General features: G+C 45.8%; 1 protein-coding gene and 1 long non-coding RNA gene across 2 annotated transcripts in view; one reads left to right on the forward strand and one right to left on the reverse strand.

Annotated features, from left to right (window-relative positions):
* Positions 1-133: 133 nt before the first annotated feature.
* On the forward strand, positions 134-21,651 carry LOC144178911 (uncharacterized). Its single transcript, XR_013324098.1, has 3 exons — positions 134-1,084; positions 18,631-18,742; positions 19,421-21,651. It is a non-coding gene; the product is annotated as an uncharacterized LOC144178911 (long non-coding RNA).
* LOC144178909 (uncharacterized) overlaps positions 4,482-22,042 on the reverse strand; it is a 68,841-nt gene continuing 51,280 nt past the window's right edge. Inside the window, exons 2-3 of the mRNA XM_077707049.1 lie at positions 13,619-13,696; positions 4,482-10,825 (exon numbers count right to left, since the gene is read on the reverse strand). Coding sequence (XP_077563175.1) covers positions 10,302-10,825; positions 13,619-13,696 — 602 coding nt within the window. The 3' untranslated portion in view covers positions 4,482-10,301. The remainder of the gene's footprint in view (positions 10,826-13,618; positions 13,697-22,042) is intronic.

Raw genomic sequence — 22,042 nt, forward strand, 5'->3', positions numbered from 1 at the left:
TAACACGAATGAAATCTTGATTACTTGAAAAATAAGATCTTGAAAAATAAGATTACTGAGGCAGATCTTAGCGCTTGAATATCCCCTCTCGAGCGATATATTACGCTAAATGACACGTAGCCCACAGAGAACACGTTTTAAAAGGGTTACGCGCCACTTCGGAAGAGCTTTTTTTTTTCCATTAGACCTAGAACATCGCCGCCGTAACGAAAGAGATCAACTGCTGTCTGAGATTTCAGAGGCGCTATGCACGGATGCTGTCGCTGCGATTCCTCGCCGACACGTTGCTCGCCATTTGCGTGTTTACAGCAACGGCCGCCAAGAAGAGTGCTTCTTGGGCGCCTTTCCGATAACGCGTTGAGTCGGGCGGAATCGGTGTCTGGCGCTCGCGTATGCAAATCACGCCTCCCAGGGCAGCTCATGCAAGGCGATAAAACAGGAATAGTTTGCGACTTGCTTTGCCGAACGCGCTGCACCTTTATCTTGTTGACTTACCTTGACTGTTGCAGGAGGAAACCCAGTGGTCTGCAAAACACTTGATATAAACGACCGGTTGTGCGTTTAATTAACACTGCGGCAGCGACGCCTTTAATGTCACTCTTAATGGAAATCCTGCGCTCAACGAGCGGGCGTTTTCTGGTCCCGGAGCGCCCAGTCTAGGCATTCTGACACGGTTTAAACGAAGCGAGTGACGCCAACGTTTAGTTTGTTTTAGGCCTGCAAACCGCCTGATACGACAACTGGGGCCCTTCACGCGCCCTCGAATGCACTGTTTTTGTCTCTCGGACGCATTTCAGGTTTCTTGCCTTTTTTGTCTATTTTGTCACAGTTTCGTTTATATTTTTTTTTTCTGTTTTACTTCCCGTTTAAGCAAGCAAAGTATGCCATGCGAAAAAGTCAAGCCTGAAACAAACGTCTTCACATTTGTTGGCGCAAAAGTGTTTATGGGAATTTTTTCCTGGTCTTCTCAATGTCTGCAGGATTGCTGTCGTGTCTGTATGAACCCTGAATGATGGACCCTGGTGGTGGTGGCCGCTGTGTTCAAGTAACTTCGGCCCCTTTTATTCAGAGAAGAAGACGCCAGGTAATGACGGCTATAAACCACATGGCGAATTCATTAAAAAAGTGGTTACGAAACCAGTGAAGCCTTAATCTTTATGGGTAAGAGAGCATGTTTATCCCCCTAACACTTTTTTAACAGCGAAGCTGTTTAGCAAATCGCAATTTTTCATGCCCGAAGTTACAAATGCCAAAAATTTGGTATTACAAATATCAAAAAAATATCCGAGTGCCCGCTCGTGAGCGCGGACCTCGCGGCGACCGCCCGGCAGTAAAAAAAAAAAAAAAAAAAGAAAATGCCGAGCGCTCATGTGCGCGTGCGTCGCAACGACCGCTCAGCGTCCCCTGCCCACGTTTGTGAAACCACGCGTACTGCATTTACGGAGACTGGCCAAGACTGCGGCAACCGCCCAGAAGTTAAAAAAATCAAGAAAATGCCGAGCGCTCGTGTGTGCGTGCCGCCCGGCGACCGTCCAGCGTCCCTGGCGCACAGTTGTTAAGCCAACCATATCGACTTAGGAAAATTGACCAAGATTGGACAAAAAACAAATTCCAGCGTTCGCCATAATTGTGGTGGCAACACTTGCTCGGAACGAGAAAGACACGTCATCACACGCCCCTCCAAGGTGATGTCCAATGATTATCACTTGCGAAAAAATGAAGGAAGCTCACACTTATAGCAACAATGATGGAGCAAAGGTCGTTGCGGCAGCGAGAAGAAGCAAATCGGCTTCAATAGCGGCTTCAACATTCGTGATGGTCGTGAAGGTTTCGTAGTTTCCCTACCTTCAAGTCTTACCCGTTAGTGTGAGCTCCCTTTATTTTTTCTTTGAAATAACTATTGATGGTGAGTTGCTTTTCTGAGGTATCTTTTCCCTGCGACCAAGCAAATCTCGTGTTTAAAAATTGCCCAGCCGTTATTAGAAACATTGGCTAATAGGTTCCGCCATTTGAATGCAAGGTGTAAATTCACCATGTTATACCTCGTGCAGGCAAAATGTTAGAAGCGGGTTACAGAAATAATACTAACCCCTGAATTTTTCGTGGCCGCGCAGTGTGACGATAAAAATGTCTTCATAGACAAGTCAAGTGACACCCCATCTTTGTGGCCAGCGGAAATTTTTGCGGCTATTCCTAGATTTTACGAAAACGAAGAGTTCTACTGCGGAATCCCACTAAGCGTTATTGGTTCGGGCGTGCTGCATATTTATTTCAACAATTCATCTGTCGCAGTTATTGTGAGCTTGCAGATTTAGTGTGCTATTCGCCCCCTCGCCCCCTCCCCGGGCACACATACACACACAAAAGTTTTCGCGGTTGCAATGAGCCTTGAATTTCCGTAACGGCTTATGCCAAGGAACGTCGCCATTTACGGCAATATAGTATAGATAGTCGGTGGTACTACCACTGGACATTTGGCAGAGCGCGTTTAGAATACAGAGAATGATTACGTGTCGTTATAATCTGGAAGAGCGACATGGCCTTCCCAGTTGAAAATATATATTCTAATAATGAACCTCCCCGAATTGCGTGAAATTTCTCCACCTGCGCGGTGAGGAAGAAATGAATTCCTGTTGTAGCTCTGTAAACGCTCAGCTAAAAAAAATGTGCTTATTTTTAAAACTTGAACCCGAACAGCAACTCGGCATCTCGTCCCAAACTTCCTTCGCCTCGTCCTCGCCTTTTCCATGGCACCCTTTTAATTATTCACCTCGTAATGTCGCACTTAATTTCGGCCACGACGTTCCCCACGAAACTTTTCCCCCGGATGTACACAGTCGCTGCTGGAGCCATATATCTCTTGGAAACGGGCTTCACGTTGGGGCGTCCTATGTGCCTCAGTGCGTTCGTCCATGCGCTCCACGCGTGCCCGAGTCACAAGGCGAAAAGAGATATCATACGGCCGACAGCTGCGCTTAAATAATGCGCCATTTGGTGAAGACTCGCGTGATTTAAACTGCCGTGCCCGCCACTTCTTCGCCCCCGTCGACTGGTTTGAAACAATGAGATCGGGCCGAATTACTCTACCACGACGTCAGGATGGCGCCGTTAAAGATATGTTCGTGCTGTGTGAGGACGTTTCGTCCTCGACGCGTTGCTGCTGCTGCTACGCCATCGTATACGGAACCTTATTAATGCTGGCTTGTGACAGTTTTAGTGCAGGATTTGTTGTTCCAATTTACGGCGTCAGCCGGAGCTGTCTACCAATTCCACGCTCTTCATTGTCAGCTTGAGAAACTCCCGGTATGAAGTTTAAAATTTAGCTTGCTTTTTCGTGCCTCGACACCTGCTGTGGATTTTAGCTTTTAGGCTTGTGTGCGCTGGTCCAACGCTGCGGAGGGTAGTGTGGTTTTTCTTAAGCTTGTTTTCGTAGGGGCTCTATGATGTTCAAACACATTACCTGTATAGTGTTTTTTTTTTTTGCAGTGTGCATGTCTAGTACGCGGTATGGCGTATGGTAAGCTACAACGGCGATTCTCTCTGCATTTCGTTCTAGTATTCACAAACCAGTTTTACTTGCCTAGTTTTAGCAGCATCTGTGAGGGAGATTGTCCACGCAAAATATTGGAGAGCGCGAACACACGCACATACACAAACAAAGAGATGTGGAAAGGTGGAAGATTAAACCTGCTGTCACGATTATCAAATGAGAACGGCAAACCCATTCCACTCGCCGATGTCAATGGTTAAACGGGATAAATGCACGAAACGACGGGCAACCAACTTCGGAGACAAACACACTGGGAAGGCTTGGAATGAAATGTCTTAAAGGCAAGCCAACATATTGGCTTAACGGGAAAACTCCTGGATGATATGGGATCGATTGTCACTTTGAATGTCTGGGCAGAAGTTCCGGCTTCAGAAGAGAATAACCGGTTGATGCCGTGGGTTTCGAAGGCGCTGAATGGATCATAAGGACGATGGCTGAAAATACGAGGAAGATTGGAGTAAGGTGTGCAATTTGACTAGCACGTTCCCTTGCACTTGTAGAGGTCCTTGTAGAATATGGCAACTAATTCTTATCTTTACACACTCGAAATGCACAAACGAGTGCCAGTAACTTCTCCCAGATCCCCAAAACACGAGGTGAAAAAGCAGTAGCCACAAATATTCCAAGGCCGAGCGTTTAAACCTCCTCGAGATGGGCAACTCGCCTGACTTCGAGCATCTTTCCACTCCGCCCATTTTTGGAAATTTGCAAACCGGCGTAAGAATAGCTATTGGTTACCGGAACCGAAAAATTAATCTCTACCCCCATCTGCAGTTACAAACCCTCCGAAATTCTCTTGCAAGTGTAGTACAAGTCGACACAGACACAGACATTCGCACAATGCGAAAACAGTGTCAAACAGGCACTACTAAAGCGCCTGCAACGTTCTAGAACATGAAGTCTGTATCTGACAGAAGAAAATAACGTGGGAAAATCTCAAGTAGGCACTTTATTCTCGCAATGACGTTCGTGCTCATTCAAACAAACATAAACTCACACATGAATCTACAATCAGGGACAGAATTTGTTGCGTCAAGCCACTCTCTAAAGGAGAACGTTATTCGCTACAGTCAGACAGTGTACAAGCGTGAAAATAGAATGAAGCAAGGAACACAGGTTTATGCACTTCAAAACAACATGTTCTGATTTCATTTTTTTTTAATAAATGAAGACGCAAGTTATCTGGTGTGTTGTGCCCATGCCCTGAAATTTACCCACCTAGTCTGGAAACAGGCTTACACGTTGTAACTGCATTCAAGTGAGGGCCAGACTGAAATGGCCGTAAATAAAGTAAGCTTTGGAGTCTATAAAATTGCAATTCATAAAATACAAACATAATTTTCTAATGTTCTGCCGATGCTGTTTGTGGAAAATTTCTAGTGTCGTTGGTGCCCTAATTAATGAGAAAAACATTGCGACTTTTCTGAAAGTGGTGGAAGCACCGGAATGCTCTACTAATTTTGTCATTACAAATAACTTGGTGGATAAGGTAATATTTTGGACTAGCTTTACTTCAGGACTTCGAAGCGTTTGACTGCGCTCTTCCAGAAAGGCGTCATATGGGGCGTAAATAGTTACAAATGCGTTGTGAATCGATTTGAGTTTGGGCTGTTCTAAACACCCCTCATATTTGTGTTGATTCTAAATGTTGCCCCTTGCTGAAATTTCGGTTTTGTTGCTTCTGCATTATGAGATGGAAAAAGAACAATGCTCTGTTATTCAAACCGGGCTCCCGCTTGTGTGTGATTTTTTAAAGATTTATTCAGCAAAAACATAAAAACCAAACCGAACGAAATACATGAGCTCTTGAATTTATAAGCGTTCCAGACATACGCCCTAGCTGAACATTTTTTGTAGTACATTATCACCCCGGACTAATTTGTATCTGTAGACAAAAGAGATAGTATCAGAAATTGCTTTGTATGTAAAATATTGATGGGTCATTACCAAATCAGGGCACACATGACGAAGCCCGACGCCACTGTCAGCGCAACGTAGGGCTTATACTGTTAGGCGCCTCTGGCCTGTAATATCTGTGGATACCATTGAAAAAGCTATGCATGCTGGGCGTTTGATTCCCCCCATCTGCCGAGCAGGTCACTTATGCCAACGAGCGATTTCTCAAATAGAGCAATGCCCCTTTTGCCACTGGCATTCACAGCTGCTTTCTTTCATTCGCGTTGGTTTTTTTTTTTGTTTTTTTCTTTCAAGAACGTTGGCCATACGCCTTATCCGCGAAGAAGGCGCTGTATTTGGAAAGGACAAGTATGTTATGACAGTTTCTACAGTTTTAGAACTTCTTTCTATACTAACAACAGGACATTCCTCAACGGCATGACTTGTTTCCATCACTCAAAGCTACTTTTTTAAAGCAAACATGTTGTCAATTAAAGTACGACCAATGATGCCACATGAGCGGTAACCGCAAGTTTCAGAAATGACTTTACAGAATAGTCGTCATTGTGATAAGAAAAAACTAAGAGCAAAAAAAAAACCTAGAGGATTGCTTTGAGTAGTACTATTGCACAACGCTTCTTCCTGAGCAAAAAAAAAAACCGACAAAAGGCACTCAAACAGGAATAATAAAAATACAAGGCTGACAGCAAATCATATAGCTCTCTTCATAAATATTCGCGTTATCTCAGAAAAGACGATGACAATTACGTACGTACTCCGTAGCAGACTCAAGTCACGTATAACGAGGCAAACTCACAGTAAAAGCTGGGTACGAAACAACGCCAAGGGGAATGGACGATCAGTCACTTAACACACTCCTCACTCTGCTTATAAGGCACAAATTCACAATTCTACAGGGCGGCGCAAATACTCCTCGCTCCAAAAACAAGCCCCGAAAGGGCCCGGAAACACTAGTCGAAAAAGCTGCTCCCTCTGTTACCGTGGTGTTTATATTTCAAATCCTTGCCATCTTATCTGGCTTCACGGGCGACATTTCAGCGGAATTTATTGAGAGATGAAAAAACGCTTTAATCGAGACTTTTCTTTTCAGCCACAACAGTGAAAATGTGTTTATAACAGCTTTAAAGAACAGTCTGACAAACACGAGGCAGACTGTTCTAAGCATCTATTCTGCGTTGAGACACTTACACAACGGCGTCACATTTTTAAACAATTTTTACCAGTTTCATTTCAGGGCTCCTTTGGAGAACGAGCTCCCTTTTTATGTATCAAGGTTTCGCCATCAGCTTATCATTACTGTAGATATCAAAGGCTTAAAAATCAGGTTTACTGTTCTGTACACCAAGTATATCATTGGATCAATGCTGCCTTAGTAGCACATTTTCAACACCATTGTGATAATGACTATGTACCGAATACCCCAACACGGAAGGCACCAAAAAGTTTCGAACGCAATAGAGTTAGTTTACGATGTCAAGCTGGATCAAGTACTCTATCGCAGAATGGAATATATGCCTGGCTCCTGTTTTAGACGTTTATTCCTCTATTTTTAAAAGATAAAGTAGTTCTTGAAAGCTTGTATTACTGCGAAAGTGAACTAAATAACGGAAGCAAAACAAGAAACACTGCACTTTATGGCGCCCGCCAGTACAACCGTGGACATGGAAGTCAGCGTCAAAACGACGACCAACGCAAGTCAGTAACTAAGGAAATGCCTCAACGCTGTCCCTGCCACACCGTCCTAATCAAACACCCAGTAAGTGCAGATGCTCCACCCGATTTTCTCGTTTCTTGCGCTTGGCTAACTTCTACTGCTAATCGCAAGAGTTCGTTATCCTTGGTCCTGATAAGAGCGTATTCAAGCAGCCGCATCTTCCATGGCGATTTGACGGGTATCCTATACCAATGTGCTGGTGTTTCCCAGCTATAAATGAATGCGAGTGTGGGTAAACGGAAAGAAAGTGGGAACTGAAAACCGTGCGCGGATGTGGCCGGCAGAACCCCAGCCCATTTGGCGTTGGGACTCAGTCACTCAACCGTGTCACAGTAGAGGCGAGCCGGTGTACAGTGGAACCCTTTGTGCCCCTGCAATGTTAGACGGCATTGAGGAAGCCGGGACGGAAGACAGCGGCCCTTCTTTTTCTGGCACCTATGCGATGGCCCATCAGACGCCCACTGTCGTCATTCGGGGCGCCATTTGTTTACCGTACGGAACCTCGGGTCCGGCGATTTGCAAGCCGCTGCCAGCGCCGTTTCTACTTCCGTGGGCAGTGGACCGTTCGTGTGCTCGGCGGCGGCGGCGGCGGCGGCGGCTTCGGAGCCCAGACACGGTGGCGCCGGCGGGACCGTTATTCAGGGGCCTTGCTGCTCGGAGCCGTGCCGCCTGGAGCCAGACTACGGTGCGGCGAACGAAACATCCGCACGCTGCGCTCCACAAAAGACTAGTGCGCCGAGAAGAGCGTTTGTTATGACGAACAAGCTTGCTTTCCCCTTTCTCTGCTAGCGACGTGTCAAGCGGTGTTAGGCGCGCCTTTGTGCTTCAGCAATCACAAACCGCAGCAGAGGGGGAGAGGGGGGGATATGTTCTCTCGTTAGATCATTTCGTCCGCTCAAAGGCGCTGTCTATGAGCACGTACGACCCAGAATTTTCAAGCATCGCGTTTTGTCTCGCCTGCTCGGATGAGGCTAGGGCTGCGAGGTACAAAAATAGAGAAAGAAGGAGAAAAAAAGAGAACTGCGAAGGGACGCCTCATTTCCACGAATCAAGCTCTAACACGCCACATATATACATACGTATAGGTGCATATTCTGGCGGCGACGGCGCTGCTTCTGTTTGGGCATTCCCGCTATGTTTGGCTGGTGATAATCGTAATAAGAGGGCGGCGGAAAAAGGGAGAAGAGCAGCGGATGAGCAGGGCTGCCGTATGGTAATGCGCTCCACGCAACCATGCGTGCCTGTGATCCCAATGACCCCGTGCGTCGACGGCACGGCAGCGGCGACGGCTGCGACTGCGACTCGCTGCCGCCGTGGCCACTGCTTATCGGGCAGCAGACTCGACGGTGGCGCGGCGTTGTTTTGTGCACTGTGTGAGGAGATGCGTTAGCCGGAAGCGGCCCTAGGGTGGCTCTCATTTGAATACACTAACGAGCGCCGATGGGTCGCTTTTGAGCGCGCCTCGAGTGTCAGCCGCTATGACCAAGCCGGCCGCAAAAGCAACGGGTCGCGAGCTCCCTCGCACATGCCCACACTTTGACCTGGCGGAGGGTCGTACGGCAATTCTGAAACAAAGATGCTGCAAGTGCGGAGATAACAAGCTGAAACTGTTGTCGTGCTGGGGGGGGGGGGGGGGGAAACTTTTACCGGAGAGTTTCGTCGCAGACTCTCGTACTAGGATACAAAGCCGAGATGTATTCGCCGCAATCCCCAGCTCTGGTACATGCCTCTTCGATAGCGTTCTCAAGTTAAGCTCATAAAAATCTGGAGATACCTTTTCCCTGGCGGAAAAGAGATGTTGAGAGATTTATAAAGGCAGGTTCTACTTGACATGTCAAGAAAATTGGTGTTTTTTACATCGATGTCAGAAATTATTTATACCATGATATGTACCTCAGAAAGGTTTTGAAGGCTTTGCAAGCATGCGCTTTCCAAAAGAGTGCGTCCGTAACCGCAGAAGTAGTACGAAACAAACAGATAGCTTCGAACGGCTCCAGGTAAAATTGTTGATTGCAGCCCTACAGTTTGCAACACATAATTTTCCAAGAACAGGGGCAACCTTGAACAGAATAAGGGTAGCTCGTCCTTCGGCTTGCTTTATCGGGGACAAACTTTTTCAAATACAATTACCTCACACAGCAAGAAGTGACTAAACACAGCAAAATTAATTACACTGAAATTCATGAAAAGCTCACGATACGTATACGAGGGAAAACAGGGACTTCAACAACACTAACTTTTACTCTCTTTTTTCCCCGGGGGACGATACGTATACGTTGTGGCAAGGCTTCATGGTGACACATTCTCAATAGACGAAAAATTCTAAATAAACTTCTCTATCATATGCTCAATGACAGCAACGCGACAGAACAACAGACAGTCAAAAAAATCAAACACAAGAAAAAGAACACCGTGAAAAGTTATTTCAAATGCCCGTTGCAACTCATTTCACGTCTCTGCTTGCCTGCGCACATACCTAAAATTCACAAACCACGAGTTGTCTGACCGCATCTTCTGAGTTCAACACTCCGAGGGACATGGCACATTTTCGCCGGCTAATGGTAACGCGCCGCGCCGCCACTTTGGTGATGCCGTGATCGTTGCTCCCTGAGTGCTCCAGACCACTCGACTCGAGGCAAAACAAGAGAAACCTAACCTAGATGACGCAGGCATGCCACAGAATACATTGCACACAGTGTTGGCAAGAAAGTCAAACATAGACTATTACATGCTTTCTGTTTGATCGTAAGTGATATTGCAAAGCGTTCAATAGGCCACAAACAGCGCTGACCAGCTGCCATGACTGGGTCAGAAGGCTTCGCGAACGTCGCTGGCACACAATCTTTAAACAGTGGCACAACTACAGAGGCCTTCCGGGAGTTCTCTGAATGAGCTATGAAGGCAGCAAGGCAGGGGGCTGGGGCAGGGGGATCTAACGATGGCATACGAATGAAGTGATCACTGGACGGACTTCGCCACCTTTCTTTGTCAAGAACAAGCTTCGTGAAAAAGGTACTTGACTCGAAGGAAGATCCACGTTCCGTGGTACGACGCAGCTCACTACGCGCGGCCACGCTGCTCACACGGCGTCGCCAGAACAAGGCACGAATCCGCAAAACATCACGCACGGGGCAGCGCTCCACACGTCAAGGTTGACCCCTTCACGTCGACGGCGAGACCGTTAGGGGTCGCCGGAGGCGGCGGCGGCGAATTACCACCGTCAGGAGAGAGTTCATCGTAAGGCTCGTCGGGGTTCAGGATAACGTCATCCTTGTCGCTTTCTTCGCTGTCAGCGGCTTCGAGGTCGTGCGCCGTAGCAGGCTTCGCGGGTGTCGCCACGGCCGCCGGCGACTGGTGCAAGTGCCCTGACTCGCCGCCAGTGGCCTGCTTGCCGCCGGAGTGCTTGGCTTCTAACCGAGCTTGCTCGTTGATCTCTTTCACCGCGCGCAGCTCCTTCTTGAGTTTCATGCGCCGGTTCTGGAACCAGATCTTGATCTGGCGCTCGGTGAGACACAGGGCGTGGGCGATCTCGATGCGTCGCCTCCGAGTCAGGTAGTGGTTGAAGTGGAACTCCTTCTCCAGCTCCAGCGTCTGGTACCGCGTATACGTCTGCCTTCCGCGCCGCCGCGGACAGCCGTTAGGCCCTGAGAGATGGGACAGGAGAAATGAAGGCGAAATTACCGCAATAATTTCTATCTACAGTCTAAATTCTATATTTTTTTTATTAACATACTGCTACTTCGTGTACTTGTATACACTAACAATTCATATACTGCGCGCACATGGCAAGTGCGTGATTGTGCAATGCTTTCGAGTACGTTCCGTACAATTTTATAACTAAGCGCAACTGTATTTCCGACACTTCAAAGCTTGAAGTAGACAGCGCCTCCGTTGGTTCGTCTTTATTAACAACTGGTAAATACCTTGATAATTCACACACACATATTACGGGAGAGTTGTGGGGAATCGAGGTTCTTCGTACGCGATTAATCAGTTCATTACTGAGGAACACTTTTACAAAAGATATGCAGACACAACTATTACGGTGTTCAGACAAGGTGCCAGGTGGCACTATAGGAAAAACTGGCCAGCCTTCCTCATGTCCGAATAAGTTCGGCATACCTTTTTATCAAGAAACTCCCATATTGAACCGTCCGTTCCTCTTCCACATTTCAGTGCCTGTCATGTATCAACTGCTGTAGCGGACGCCGATAGATATTTGCAAATGAGAGATGACTCCTCTCTCGCTGGTGCGAAATTCTTATTGCATGAGTTCAGCTCAAAAAAGTTATTTTTCTTCTTCCACGGCCTGATCGGCTGACCAGTTAATAGATTAATTTATTGTGTCCGTTGGCAAAGTAACCATTGTTTATCCAAGCGCGGTTATGGGCCTGGGTAAAGAACAGGGCCCATAATATGCAATGCAAACAGCCACGTAAAATATTAGACAGAGAGGAAGGTAGTTTAATTAGGCCTAATTACAGTTAAATCGCTAGAAAAGCTTCTGCAGGGTCTTGGAACCAACCGCGAGGAGCTTTTTTCTTAGTTGATGGGGGGCCATTACTCAACATTGGCTAGACACTTTATCTGTTTAAGAGCGCTTTAACGGGACGCTTTTGCGAAGAAACGCAATTCACTACGATGTCAAACGTACTCCCCATCACAATTTCTCGACAATGCTGGCACAAATTGTGCTATTTCCGCAAAAGGAGCCATGAAAAGGAAACTATAGTGAGCGCGGGCCAATCAAACTTAGATCCCTTGGAAACGCTGGCCAAAATACAAAAAAAAAAACCTTCGTTAGCAAGAGAAAACGAGGAAATAGACGGGGTGAATGTGTTACCAGTGTTGTACACGTTCAGAGAAAACGGTCGGGTATTCATTTTCATGGCTTGTCTCAGCATGCTCACACGCAATTAGACCTTAAGCAGTTGCCGCCGACAAGAACAATTCCGCATTCCAGCAGGCTTTCGCAGTTTCCCCGAAGCAATCTGCGTTGCCTACTTTGAAAGGGTCGTAAATAAGAAATCTGGCACGTAACTCTCGCGAAAGCGAGCCTTCTGCTCATTAGATGTTCGAGCACCATTGCGCTCCCGGTGAAACGTGAGTGCTAATGTCGCTCGCCTGAATAGAGCGGCAAAGAATGAATAGAATTCCGCACGTGGCTTCCGAAGCAAATTATTTATTGTGCATCAGTTGCTATACCCTGCGACGAGAAACATGTAAACGTTGTGCAGAAGAAATGTCTTTACTAAAGGCAGTTTTTCACTACAGCACTGAGTTTACGCTTTGGATAGCTGTTGGTTTGCCCCATTTATCCAGATTTTACGTGCGTATACCCGCACAGAGAAGTTAGTGTCACTTCTGATTCCTTATAACTATGTAATACTGATCGAAATTTGCATTTGATGAAACCAACAAGTACAGTAGACTCTCAATAAACGGAACTTCAAGTGACCAAGAAAATTAGCTCCGTTTAACAGGAGTACCGTTTACTGAGAGAGATGTGCAAAAGTGCAAATTTATATGCGTACGCACTCGTAAGGAAACTCTAAGCACTTGAAGGTTAATGTAGCTGATAGTTTTTCAGAAAGCAAGAAAACTATAAGAATTAGGCAGGGCATTCCCTAAGCTTATTTGGCAAAAATTAGTCACTGTGCCTAAAAATGCATGAAAATGCATCAAAGAGCCGCTTTCGAAGTCAGAAATGATGTCCGTCCTTTTCTAGCGTAAGCGCATGGTGTGCAAACCTCAGGTTTCGACTTCTCGGGTGCTCAGGAGACACCGATTTTAGAAGACGGCAACACGGTAATGAAGCCAAATTAGCACCAGGATGGCACGAACGAGGTGGCAGGACCTAAGCCCTGTAACCTCGGCGACTCAATTGAATCGAGACCGAACGACTAGAACAAGAACTGTGATGTTGCATTCGTGGCGCTAGCATGACTGACTACTAACGAGACAAGGCTTACGAGGCCAGCTAGGCTAAAAAAAGAAAAGAAAAACTAAACACCCAGACCCGAAAAAACTGCCATGGCTTTGACAACAAGTTCCATTTTCGGTTCCGTTTACACGGTCAAATGGAACTTTTAGTTCCGATTACCGAAAGTTTTCTTTTTGTGCTTTATTGGATTACAAAGCCAACCAACTTAAAGGCTACAGTTCCGTTTAAGCGGCAATTCTGTTTAAGCCATTTCCGTTTATCGAAATTATCTGTAGTGAAATTAGCAGAGTACATTTTTCTTCGCCGTAATTGATCATGAGGCAGGATTTCAAGGTATTTTGCAGCAAATGGTGTAAGAGAAGAACAACCTAAAAGATATTTCGCCACATATCACAATATCTGTCAGACTGCTGTAAGTTATTGATTCAATTAGAGCCTGAAGATTGCTCATTAGAAGAGTAAAATTAATCAATATGTTACCAAATATACGAACCTGAGAATAGGTGGAACGAATGAGGGTACTCCTCCACGCGGTGCTGAAGCTTGTGGGCAGCGGCACGAAAAGCAGATCCTGCAAACATCAAAACAGATGTAAGCAACAGCACAGGGACATACAATGACAATTACCTTATAGCACACATGAATATCGTGGCTGGGTTGCAGCTCTTGCTACGTACAAGACCACGAAGGCAACAAAGAGAAAGTTAAACTTCGTCCCGTTAACTTATGTGATCCTCGTATTTCCCAATACGCCCTAGCTACTGACCTAAGGCGTTTCAAGGCAGATAGCGACAAAAATATCTTGATAATATTCTAAGTTAACTTCACGTATCTGTATTGCTGTATTGTGACAGATCTGGAAAACAAGCGCTTCCTGTAAATACATTGTCCGCGACAATCTACCTGCTAAATTGCCTACTTTTAGGATACACGAAACCACCTCGCCGCTACTTTATTTCAATTATTTCGCAGTTCACCCGATTCTCACTATCATTCTCATTGACCTCACCTACGTCTCATAACCAACAATCTTTATCATCATCCCCTGGGCTGGAGTTCAGAGGCTGCAGCACCGAATAAAACGTACTGTGTAGTGTTAAAGATTATTTTGGCGTTTCAATGAAAAAGAAAAGAACATTTCGAGTATTGTTTATTGTTATCCTACGTCTTTCCACAAAACACTCACGCCAATTACATATGTTGGGAAAGCAACGTGACTTTGCCATAATTTCCGTTAAGTCCTGTCACAATATCGTTTGAACTCAATTGAAAGCATCAATAGTTCAGCGCGGGGCACAGCCTCCACGATGTTTCTGTGCCTGAAAAACTATCCTGCGATGCGGCACAAGTGGGCGCCATATTATCGAGCGCGCGAATCTGCGGCAACGGACGCGATAGTTTTACCGCCCGCTAGCAGCGCTGATCACGCCGCGTGAGACCGGTTGGCATTTTCGTTCCGTCCATGTGCTTCAACTCAACCATGCATACAAAGTCCCGTTGGCATTTTTAATTTCACTTAGACCGCCCGCAGAGACCGGAAATCACACAGCGTGAAGATTTCTATCCGCCCGACGTCTAAATTAGGGACGTCGTGATGGCGAAGTTAGGAAAGAAGGAAATAATCCTGCACGAAAGAAAAATAGAACAGCGAGGTTCGTGCTGGTGGCTTGCTCTTAGCCGCGATACCTGCAGTGCATACGGTAAAAGGAGTGCCTCAAAGCAGCTGTCGTTATAAAACAAATTAAAAGCTGACAATACAGGACATTATTTGACAAATGGTCTGCGAACAAGCTTTTGGTGCCGCCAAAAGTTGCGTAAGGTGTAGGCTTGCACACATATCTCTGGAATCGTAGAGGCAGTTCTGCAGAATCATAGCGGCGATCAGCGCAATATGACTCGATTTCTAGTGGCCAGTTTTGTAAATTATTCTAGCTAGATATTCTTTACTAAATTACTCGTAATGGTTCCTCGTTTGCTGTGTATTTTGTGCATTCGATCTGTGCGCCTGACCTACGTTCTCTTATGTGGTATCTGCGGAAAATGTTTCAAATAAAAAGCTGCGGCCACAATGTATGCACTGCAGAGCTTCAAAGTGGCCCGATGAATTGTGTGGCGAGGTTGACACCCCACTAACCACGTGCTATGGCTGACGTGAGTGTATATGAGCAACGGCGATAACTTGAACGATGTAGCTACAATAAAGTGCACGGAGACAATTCGCTTTATGGGTAATCGCTGCGACTGTTTTGGAGGAGCACATCTTGTTCTTCGAATGAAGTTCTTGAGAGTTCTTCAGGGATATTTTAGCTATCGGTAAGGAGCTGTTATCAAAATAATTGGTTCAGTATGAACCTGCCTCGAGTTGCCAAACCGTCAGGTGCAGTTCAATAATGTCCTTAGTCTCTGATGTAGTAGTGCGCATACGTAGCAACCTAGTAGCAGTTGACCTTACTCTAACTTGAGAAAAAAAAAGAGCATAAATTATTATTTATTGGCTTCAAGGCTGTCGAGGGGACGAAAAGAAGATTAGAATGCTGGTGGACGAAAAGCAGAGTGGGGAATATTGCCTAGGACAGTTACCACCTGTAACATGGGAAAAAAAGTATTTTGTGGCTAAAAAGCTTTTGTGCCTCCCTAAACAGCGCTAGTATTAAACCAAGAGTGTAAAATATCGTTATATTAGTCCTGTTTGGTAAGATGACATGTCATCACCCCGCTTCAAAGGGGAAACCAATGCAATCACCATCATCATCATCGGCTTGAAGAATGTTAAATGTTGTTACCAGGGGAAGGATTAATAACAAAACATTAGTTTGCATGTCTTCATTACACTGAATTTTCACTGTGTTTGTACGTCTCCAAATACCTATATCTCACATCCCTGTAGGCAGAAACAAGCGCATTTTCGTGACCAGCAGGTCACTTCTCGACGAATTCGGGAGAAGAAGGCTTTACAACAACGCGTGCAAGGGAATTATAACAAACCGGAGATATTTATTCTGGCGGTTCATAAAAAAGAACTCTGTAGGGGCATGAGTTCGCTGTATAGTGACTCCGGACGAACAAATTAAACGATTACTTGGTATAGATGGACCGCTTAATTTTGTAAGCAGAAATTTTGTATCAGCACCTACCGCCTCTTTAACTCTGTCAAAATTCTCTTTACAAAGGCGCTTTTTAGAGAAAGAATGAACAGATAAGTAACAATTTTCGATCGATTCGGCGTTCCAAATTTTAAACTCTTAGAATACGGCAACAATTGCTGACGTGTGTTCCGAAGCCATTTTCAGTTAAGTGGAATTATTTAAAATAAGATTTTATCGGTTTTGGACAGGTGTTGTTTTCGACCGTCAACGTTTCACCATCAACATCAACAAAAACGAAAAGAGTTTTAAGCGAAAAATATTTTGTCAGTGCTTTTCTCTTTAGTGAGGAAGGGGGTGATCACCACGATTTACCGATTGAACTGTTGTGAGTCTAGGGTCAAAATATGGCTACGTTTCATGGACGATCATTCTACCAGCGATCAATGTGCACTAGGTTTTGAATTTGCCTTCGCATCGAGGAGAAAAAAGCAAATTGGAATATCCGTTTTCTTTCTATGAATATAATGCTTTATTTGTTTGTAATGCGACACGTTGCAAGCCGGTTGCAAGAACTGGTCAATTATAGGTGCATACGTGATAAAATTGTTTTGTTCTTGAAAGCACCAATCTTTCGGCTGTGGTATTTGTTTCAACCGTGTTCTATTGTAACACACAACTTCAATTTTAAAGGAGTTATTATTTTTCAGAAACTCAGTTGCGAATGTCTCCTGGCCATGCAATTTTCGATTTTATTTGCGTTTCTCTTGTGATTACTTCTGGAAGTCCACGCCTCCGAGGAGAACTTACTCTGCAAGGAAATGCTATCGTGCAGTTTTCAGTTGCTTTTAACATCAGAGCTTTTTTTTCGAGCGTTAATAAAGCGCTACACAAGCAGACGGGCAAACCGATAAATTTCCAGTACTTCAAACTGCACAAGCATTACCGAACAAACCATAATTAAGAAAGATGCAGAACTAGCGTTAATCAAGCTATGATCCTCTTACATGCCAGAAAGGTTGGAATTTAGCAAACACGAAGCTGTAGAGAAGTAGCAAGTTACCAGCGCGTTTCTTATACCAGATGTTGCAGCCAGGTTCGTTTTGTCCGCGTTGCCGATTGTCTTAGAGCCTTAAGCGTGCACAGCTAGAAGTCACACCGTTGGGAGTTCGAATCACACTACCCGTATAATTTTCTTTCCCCCTTCTATTTGAAGAAGGGGTAGTCTTAAAAAACCCAACACATTACCTCCACTGGATTTTCTTTTTCGCCTTAAATAGACTATTCTCACTGGTGGTTTTGTGTAAACGCACAACATCCGAGAAAATTCCTAGGCCAACCCCAATTTTCTGTTGTTATGCTACCTTTTTGTATACTTTAGTTGTATGTTTAGTTGTATTGTGGCACTGGGATTCGAATTCCTGTTGTCTGTGCTTGTTATAACTCTGGTCGCTCCCGACACCAGCACCGTCGCATTTCTGCGACATTGCACCGTTAAATAGCCCCTATATTCCCCGCCATTGTTCTTCACTCCAAACGAGGCATGTCGTACCGAACGGCAGCCCCGAGTAATGCTTCGGGCGTTGCGTTAACATGTCGCTGAGAGCGGCTCGAATGCCTGACAGATAGGATTAACGAATTCGACGCATTGCTTTTCGCTCTGTGAACAACTCTCAGTCTCGAAAAATCGCACTATGAATTTTCGCATTCGCAGCAGAAGAGCTGACGCAGAGGAGGGCTGCGATGCAAAGACTACGGAAATCACCGAAATGTTAGCTTGAGAAAGTAGTCCTTGCCATTTCTACAGGTAACACATGCCTTCTAGCTGAGCCAACATATATACCGTGATGTTTTACAGTCAGTTGAATTTAGGATCATCAAGATTCAGGCCAATTTAAACTACTTTCAAAGCAATACGTGCTGCATTATACCACAGTGTACACTAAAAGCATTTTATGAGAGGAGCACTAAGCTTGTGAGTTGCCTATTGCGCAAATTTTCTGGTGTTCAGAACTACAGCTAAAATTCTACACTGTAGGGGTGTAGCGCGCTTCGTGCGGGACTTGTTCATGAGGTTTGTACCACATATCTATGCGCTCACGATAGATATTCGAATCTTTTTGAAACGCCTCCTGCTTAACCTGCGCGCCTCCCTTCTCGTCTGCCGGTATCGGCATTTGCGAAAGCACACACGTCGACCTCTGAAATTTCCGGAGTGTCCACGGGCTGGCTGGAATTTTCCAAAGCCATCCAGTTAGATAAAGGACAAAAATAAGGCTAATGTAGACCACTGTTTTCTAGTATACGTAACATTACCAAAGTGACCTCATTATTTCAGTCTCTCTTTTACTGTGCTCTCATTCACAACTGGAAACAAGACTCATCCCCGTGCTCCTTTTCTCCCATCCTCATCCTCTTCCAGTTCCACCAGAAATCACGGCTCACAATGGATCGAGTGGCGCGCTGCGGAAGCTGCGTCACGAGCCCTGGCCGCCGAGAGTTCGTCGGCGCTCGTTTGCAGCTGCGAATTGCATGTAAGTCAGAGACTCATTCCGCCACGAACGCGACCTGGGGCCTATTCGCGTGACGCCTAATCAAAAGTGCATGTGCGCGCTGCATTGTGGACATGCTTCGCTGAACAGCACGCATCCGCCCTGTGTATACCTTATAGGCGCATATGCGCGCACGACGTTTCCCCGCTAAGCCCCCAGTGCAGCAGAGGGATATTTCTTCGTCAAGCTTGTCGCTTCTCGTAACACACTCGCGGGTTGTTCCGCTTATACGCGTACATTCGCTGAGCAAACACATTCCCTTTTCATGCGCCCGAAGGCCCGCAACACGTGAAACAACCCTTTACGAATCGCGTACGCCTTGAATCCACGTCTAATGAAGCTGACATCGACGCCGGAATGTCCGCACAACACGAGCAGCCGAGCGGTTTCCGGCTGTTCGGGGCACCGTGCGAGCATTTGGGAGCCCCATTTCAATTGAATGAGCATTCATTTGGGCTCTGGTTATGCACGCGTTGCCCCCTTTTGTTTGTTACTGCAGGTAGCGAGCCTTGAGGATCTGCTCTATTCGAGCATCGCGATTACCAGAATCGTTATTATACCCACACGCTCGCCGTCGCTCTAACCGTGTATTTGTGCAGCTTTCGCGAAAAGCCCAAGGCGGAGTATGGTGTAACTCACTGTTTCTCTCTTTCTTTTCAGGTGTCAAGATGGACAGTAGTGAAGGCGAGGGCTTATAGATGTCACGCTGGAGGGCCATGAGCTTAAGAGATGTGGCCAAGGCGACACGCTTGCTTCTTTTCGTTGACATGTCACTCTCAGGTTATTCTAAGAAATCCCTGTATCGTTGATGGGCTTCATTGCTGAACAGAAAAATTTCCAGCGTGTTGAGGTTCATTAGGGGCGGTTCAGAATCCGTTCGATTGCAATCGAACACGCGCTTTCCATTGACGAAAGATCTAGTGCGGTCCGAGCACAGATTGGATGTTCTGCTTCCACTCCCGTTTTTATTCATGGGTGCCAATATATACCCGGTAAATGCTCTCGTGCAGCGGTAAAAAAATTCGCCCGCAATCATTTGGCTTATATTAAAATTGTACATGCGTTGGCAACGCTTACGGTGACACCAGCTAGAGCGGACGCCCTCGAATTTTCATGTAAACATCCTTTAAACGAAGATGAAAGCATTCCAGCTATATATACTATCTCGCGGATTATTATTTGCCGATAACTTTCGTTGATTCATTTTCAACGCCTCGCCAGTTCGGAGCAGAGGTTTGCGCCTATACAAACTAAAATTTTATCCATCGGTCCTCTAAGAAATGGTACAATTCATTCTACCATAGTGTTCCAAACTGCCCGGAGAGAAATGAACATTTTAATTCGTTACTAACAGCTGAAAGTGCTAGGTCACTGCTGCATACTAGAACCAATATGGCAGTACTTGTTTTTCGAAGCAATACAGAAAGCATAAACCTTTGCAACGAAACTCGGCCGCGCGAGCGTTACAACCATAAGTTTATGTTATCTCCTCTTTTTATCACCTCTTCCAGCTCCCTATAGCCGAAACAAACGAACCCGTGGAACAATGCTATCACTCGAATAAACAATGTCGGCGAGGAGATACAGCACGGCTTCCCCCCTGCTGCCTATTCCGCAGCCCCAGGCAGTGGAGCCAGAGGGCCATGCGCATTGTTAGTCGCGCCGAGCCGCTTTAATTGCCTCTATTGCGTGCCCGCAGTGAGCCCTTGACAAACAGCGGCCGCCGGCCAGACAGCTTATTACGCGCATACGTTATACTCCGTATTCCTGACATATCCCGGTGGGCAGCCGTGGGCTCGGCATGGAGCTCATTGTCTGAAGTGACTTGCACAGCTCGCTCGGAAAAGGGCACCAGCTGGGACGCCGCCATACTGCGACTCGTTATGTGTCGGGAATGTAAAGCTTCGGCGCCATAACGCTCCCCGTGGATACTGAGACCGTAGTTGGCAAAGTGATGGTCCCAGACACGTGCTTGCACAGCGAGGTGGCTACGCAGTATCCTCGTTGCTGCCATTTGACTCAAACAGCGGTCTCTATGAGGACATGAAACAAAGGAAATACGTGCCTTTCCTGCGTTTGTATCTTGGCGCGTTCCGAATTCTTGCGGACACGGTATGAACCAGGCTAAGTGATTACTTTTTTTTTACTGCGTCCATTTTTCACCCGCAAACCCCAAGCTGCTTGGTTATATTCTAAATCAACGTATTTCTATTTTTTGCATTCTGTAAATTTAGCTCCTTCAAGTACACTGTCCATATTGTGATATCTGGTGCAGGGTGGGTGGCAATGCATCGAAAATATTTCAAATCGCCGGTCTAACTATTTCTGAAAGCAGCTGCTTTATCGACAAGCTCTCCAACGAGCAACTGTGAAGCAGCAAATTTCTGGACCACATCGAACAGTTATAACCAACATACTAAAGAATGTAACCTCACAACAAATGTGACAGGGAAACGGCTCAACTGCGCTAACGAAAACAGAACAGTAGGCACCAGCAGGTATTGCTTTTTGTTGCATGCCATAAAATATATCAACCTACACATAAAAAAGCAAACAGAGCAAATTCTTTGGTGCTGGCTGCTGAAACGTAGTGGTTCCTTCACCTCCAATTTTCATGCTGCTTCGCGGAAGCTCCGCAATACTATAGTGAGCACGTATAGTCTTGCTATTAGAAATCCTACACTGGGCCTGCGGGATGCGCTGAAAGGGTGGTGAGTTCAAGAAACTTTAAAAACAATCGCATAAACGTGATATCTGTCCAGCGTATGGTCTTCCCTTGCACGCCAACACTGCACAAATACGGGCTAGAGGGTATCTAGAATGCTTTGCTTTCGTTATCCGTAGTTGGCGGCTGTATCAGCACGCCTGACAGTATCGTCTTTCCGGAAACTCGATATTACCAAATGGTAACTGCGAAGTTGCACAAAAAGCAAGCTCTGTCCTAAGAAAAAATGAGTTACTAGTCATTTGTGATGAATTTGGGAGAACTACGACCGTGAGCCACACAGTATACGCAGTACCCATTAGTCATTCTGCAATAGCGTACACTGACCCCTGGCTACACGGTAGTACACTCGTAAGCATGAGTGCCGCTGGTACAGGAAAATTTGCTATTTTGTATGAGTAAAGTTTGCAAGGAACTCGTATTCTAGATTTGCATCTTCACGAAGTTACTTTTCTGTGCTGCAAAAAAACGTTCCAATCCAACAAATCGTGCATAAAACATTCAGTGCGAGCGCCTTGTTCAAATCAAGGTTTTGAGATATTGGCAGTAAAACAGAA

Source organism: Haemaphysalis longicornis, unplaced genomic scaffold (assembly GCF_048455015.1).
Source record: "Haemaphysalis longicornis isolate Haplotype H1 unplaced genomic scaffold, Haemaphysalis longicornis Haplotype H1 scaffold_4, whole genome shotgun sequence".
Lineage (NCBI taxonomy): Eukaryota > Metazoa > Arthropoda > Arachnida > Ixodida > Ixodidae > Haemaphysalis > Haemaphysalis longicornis.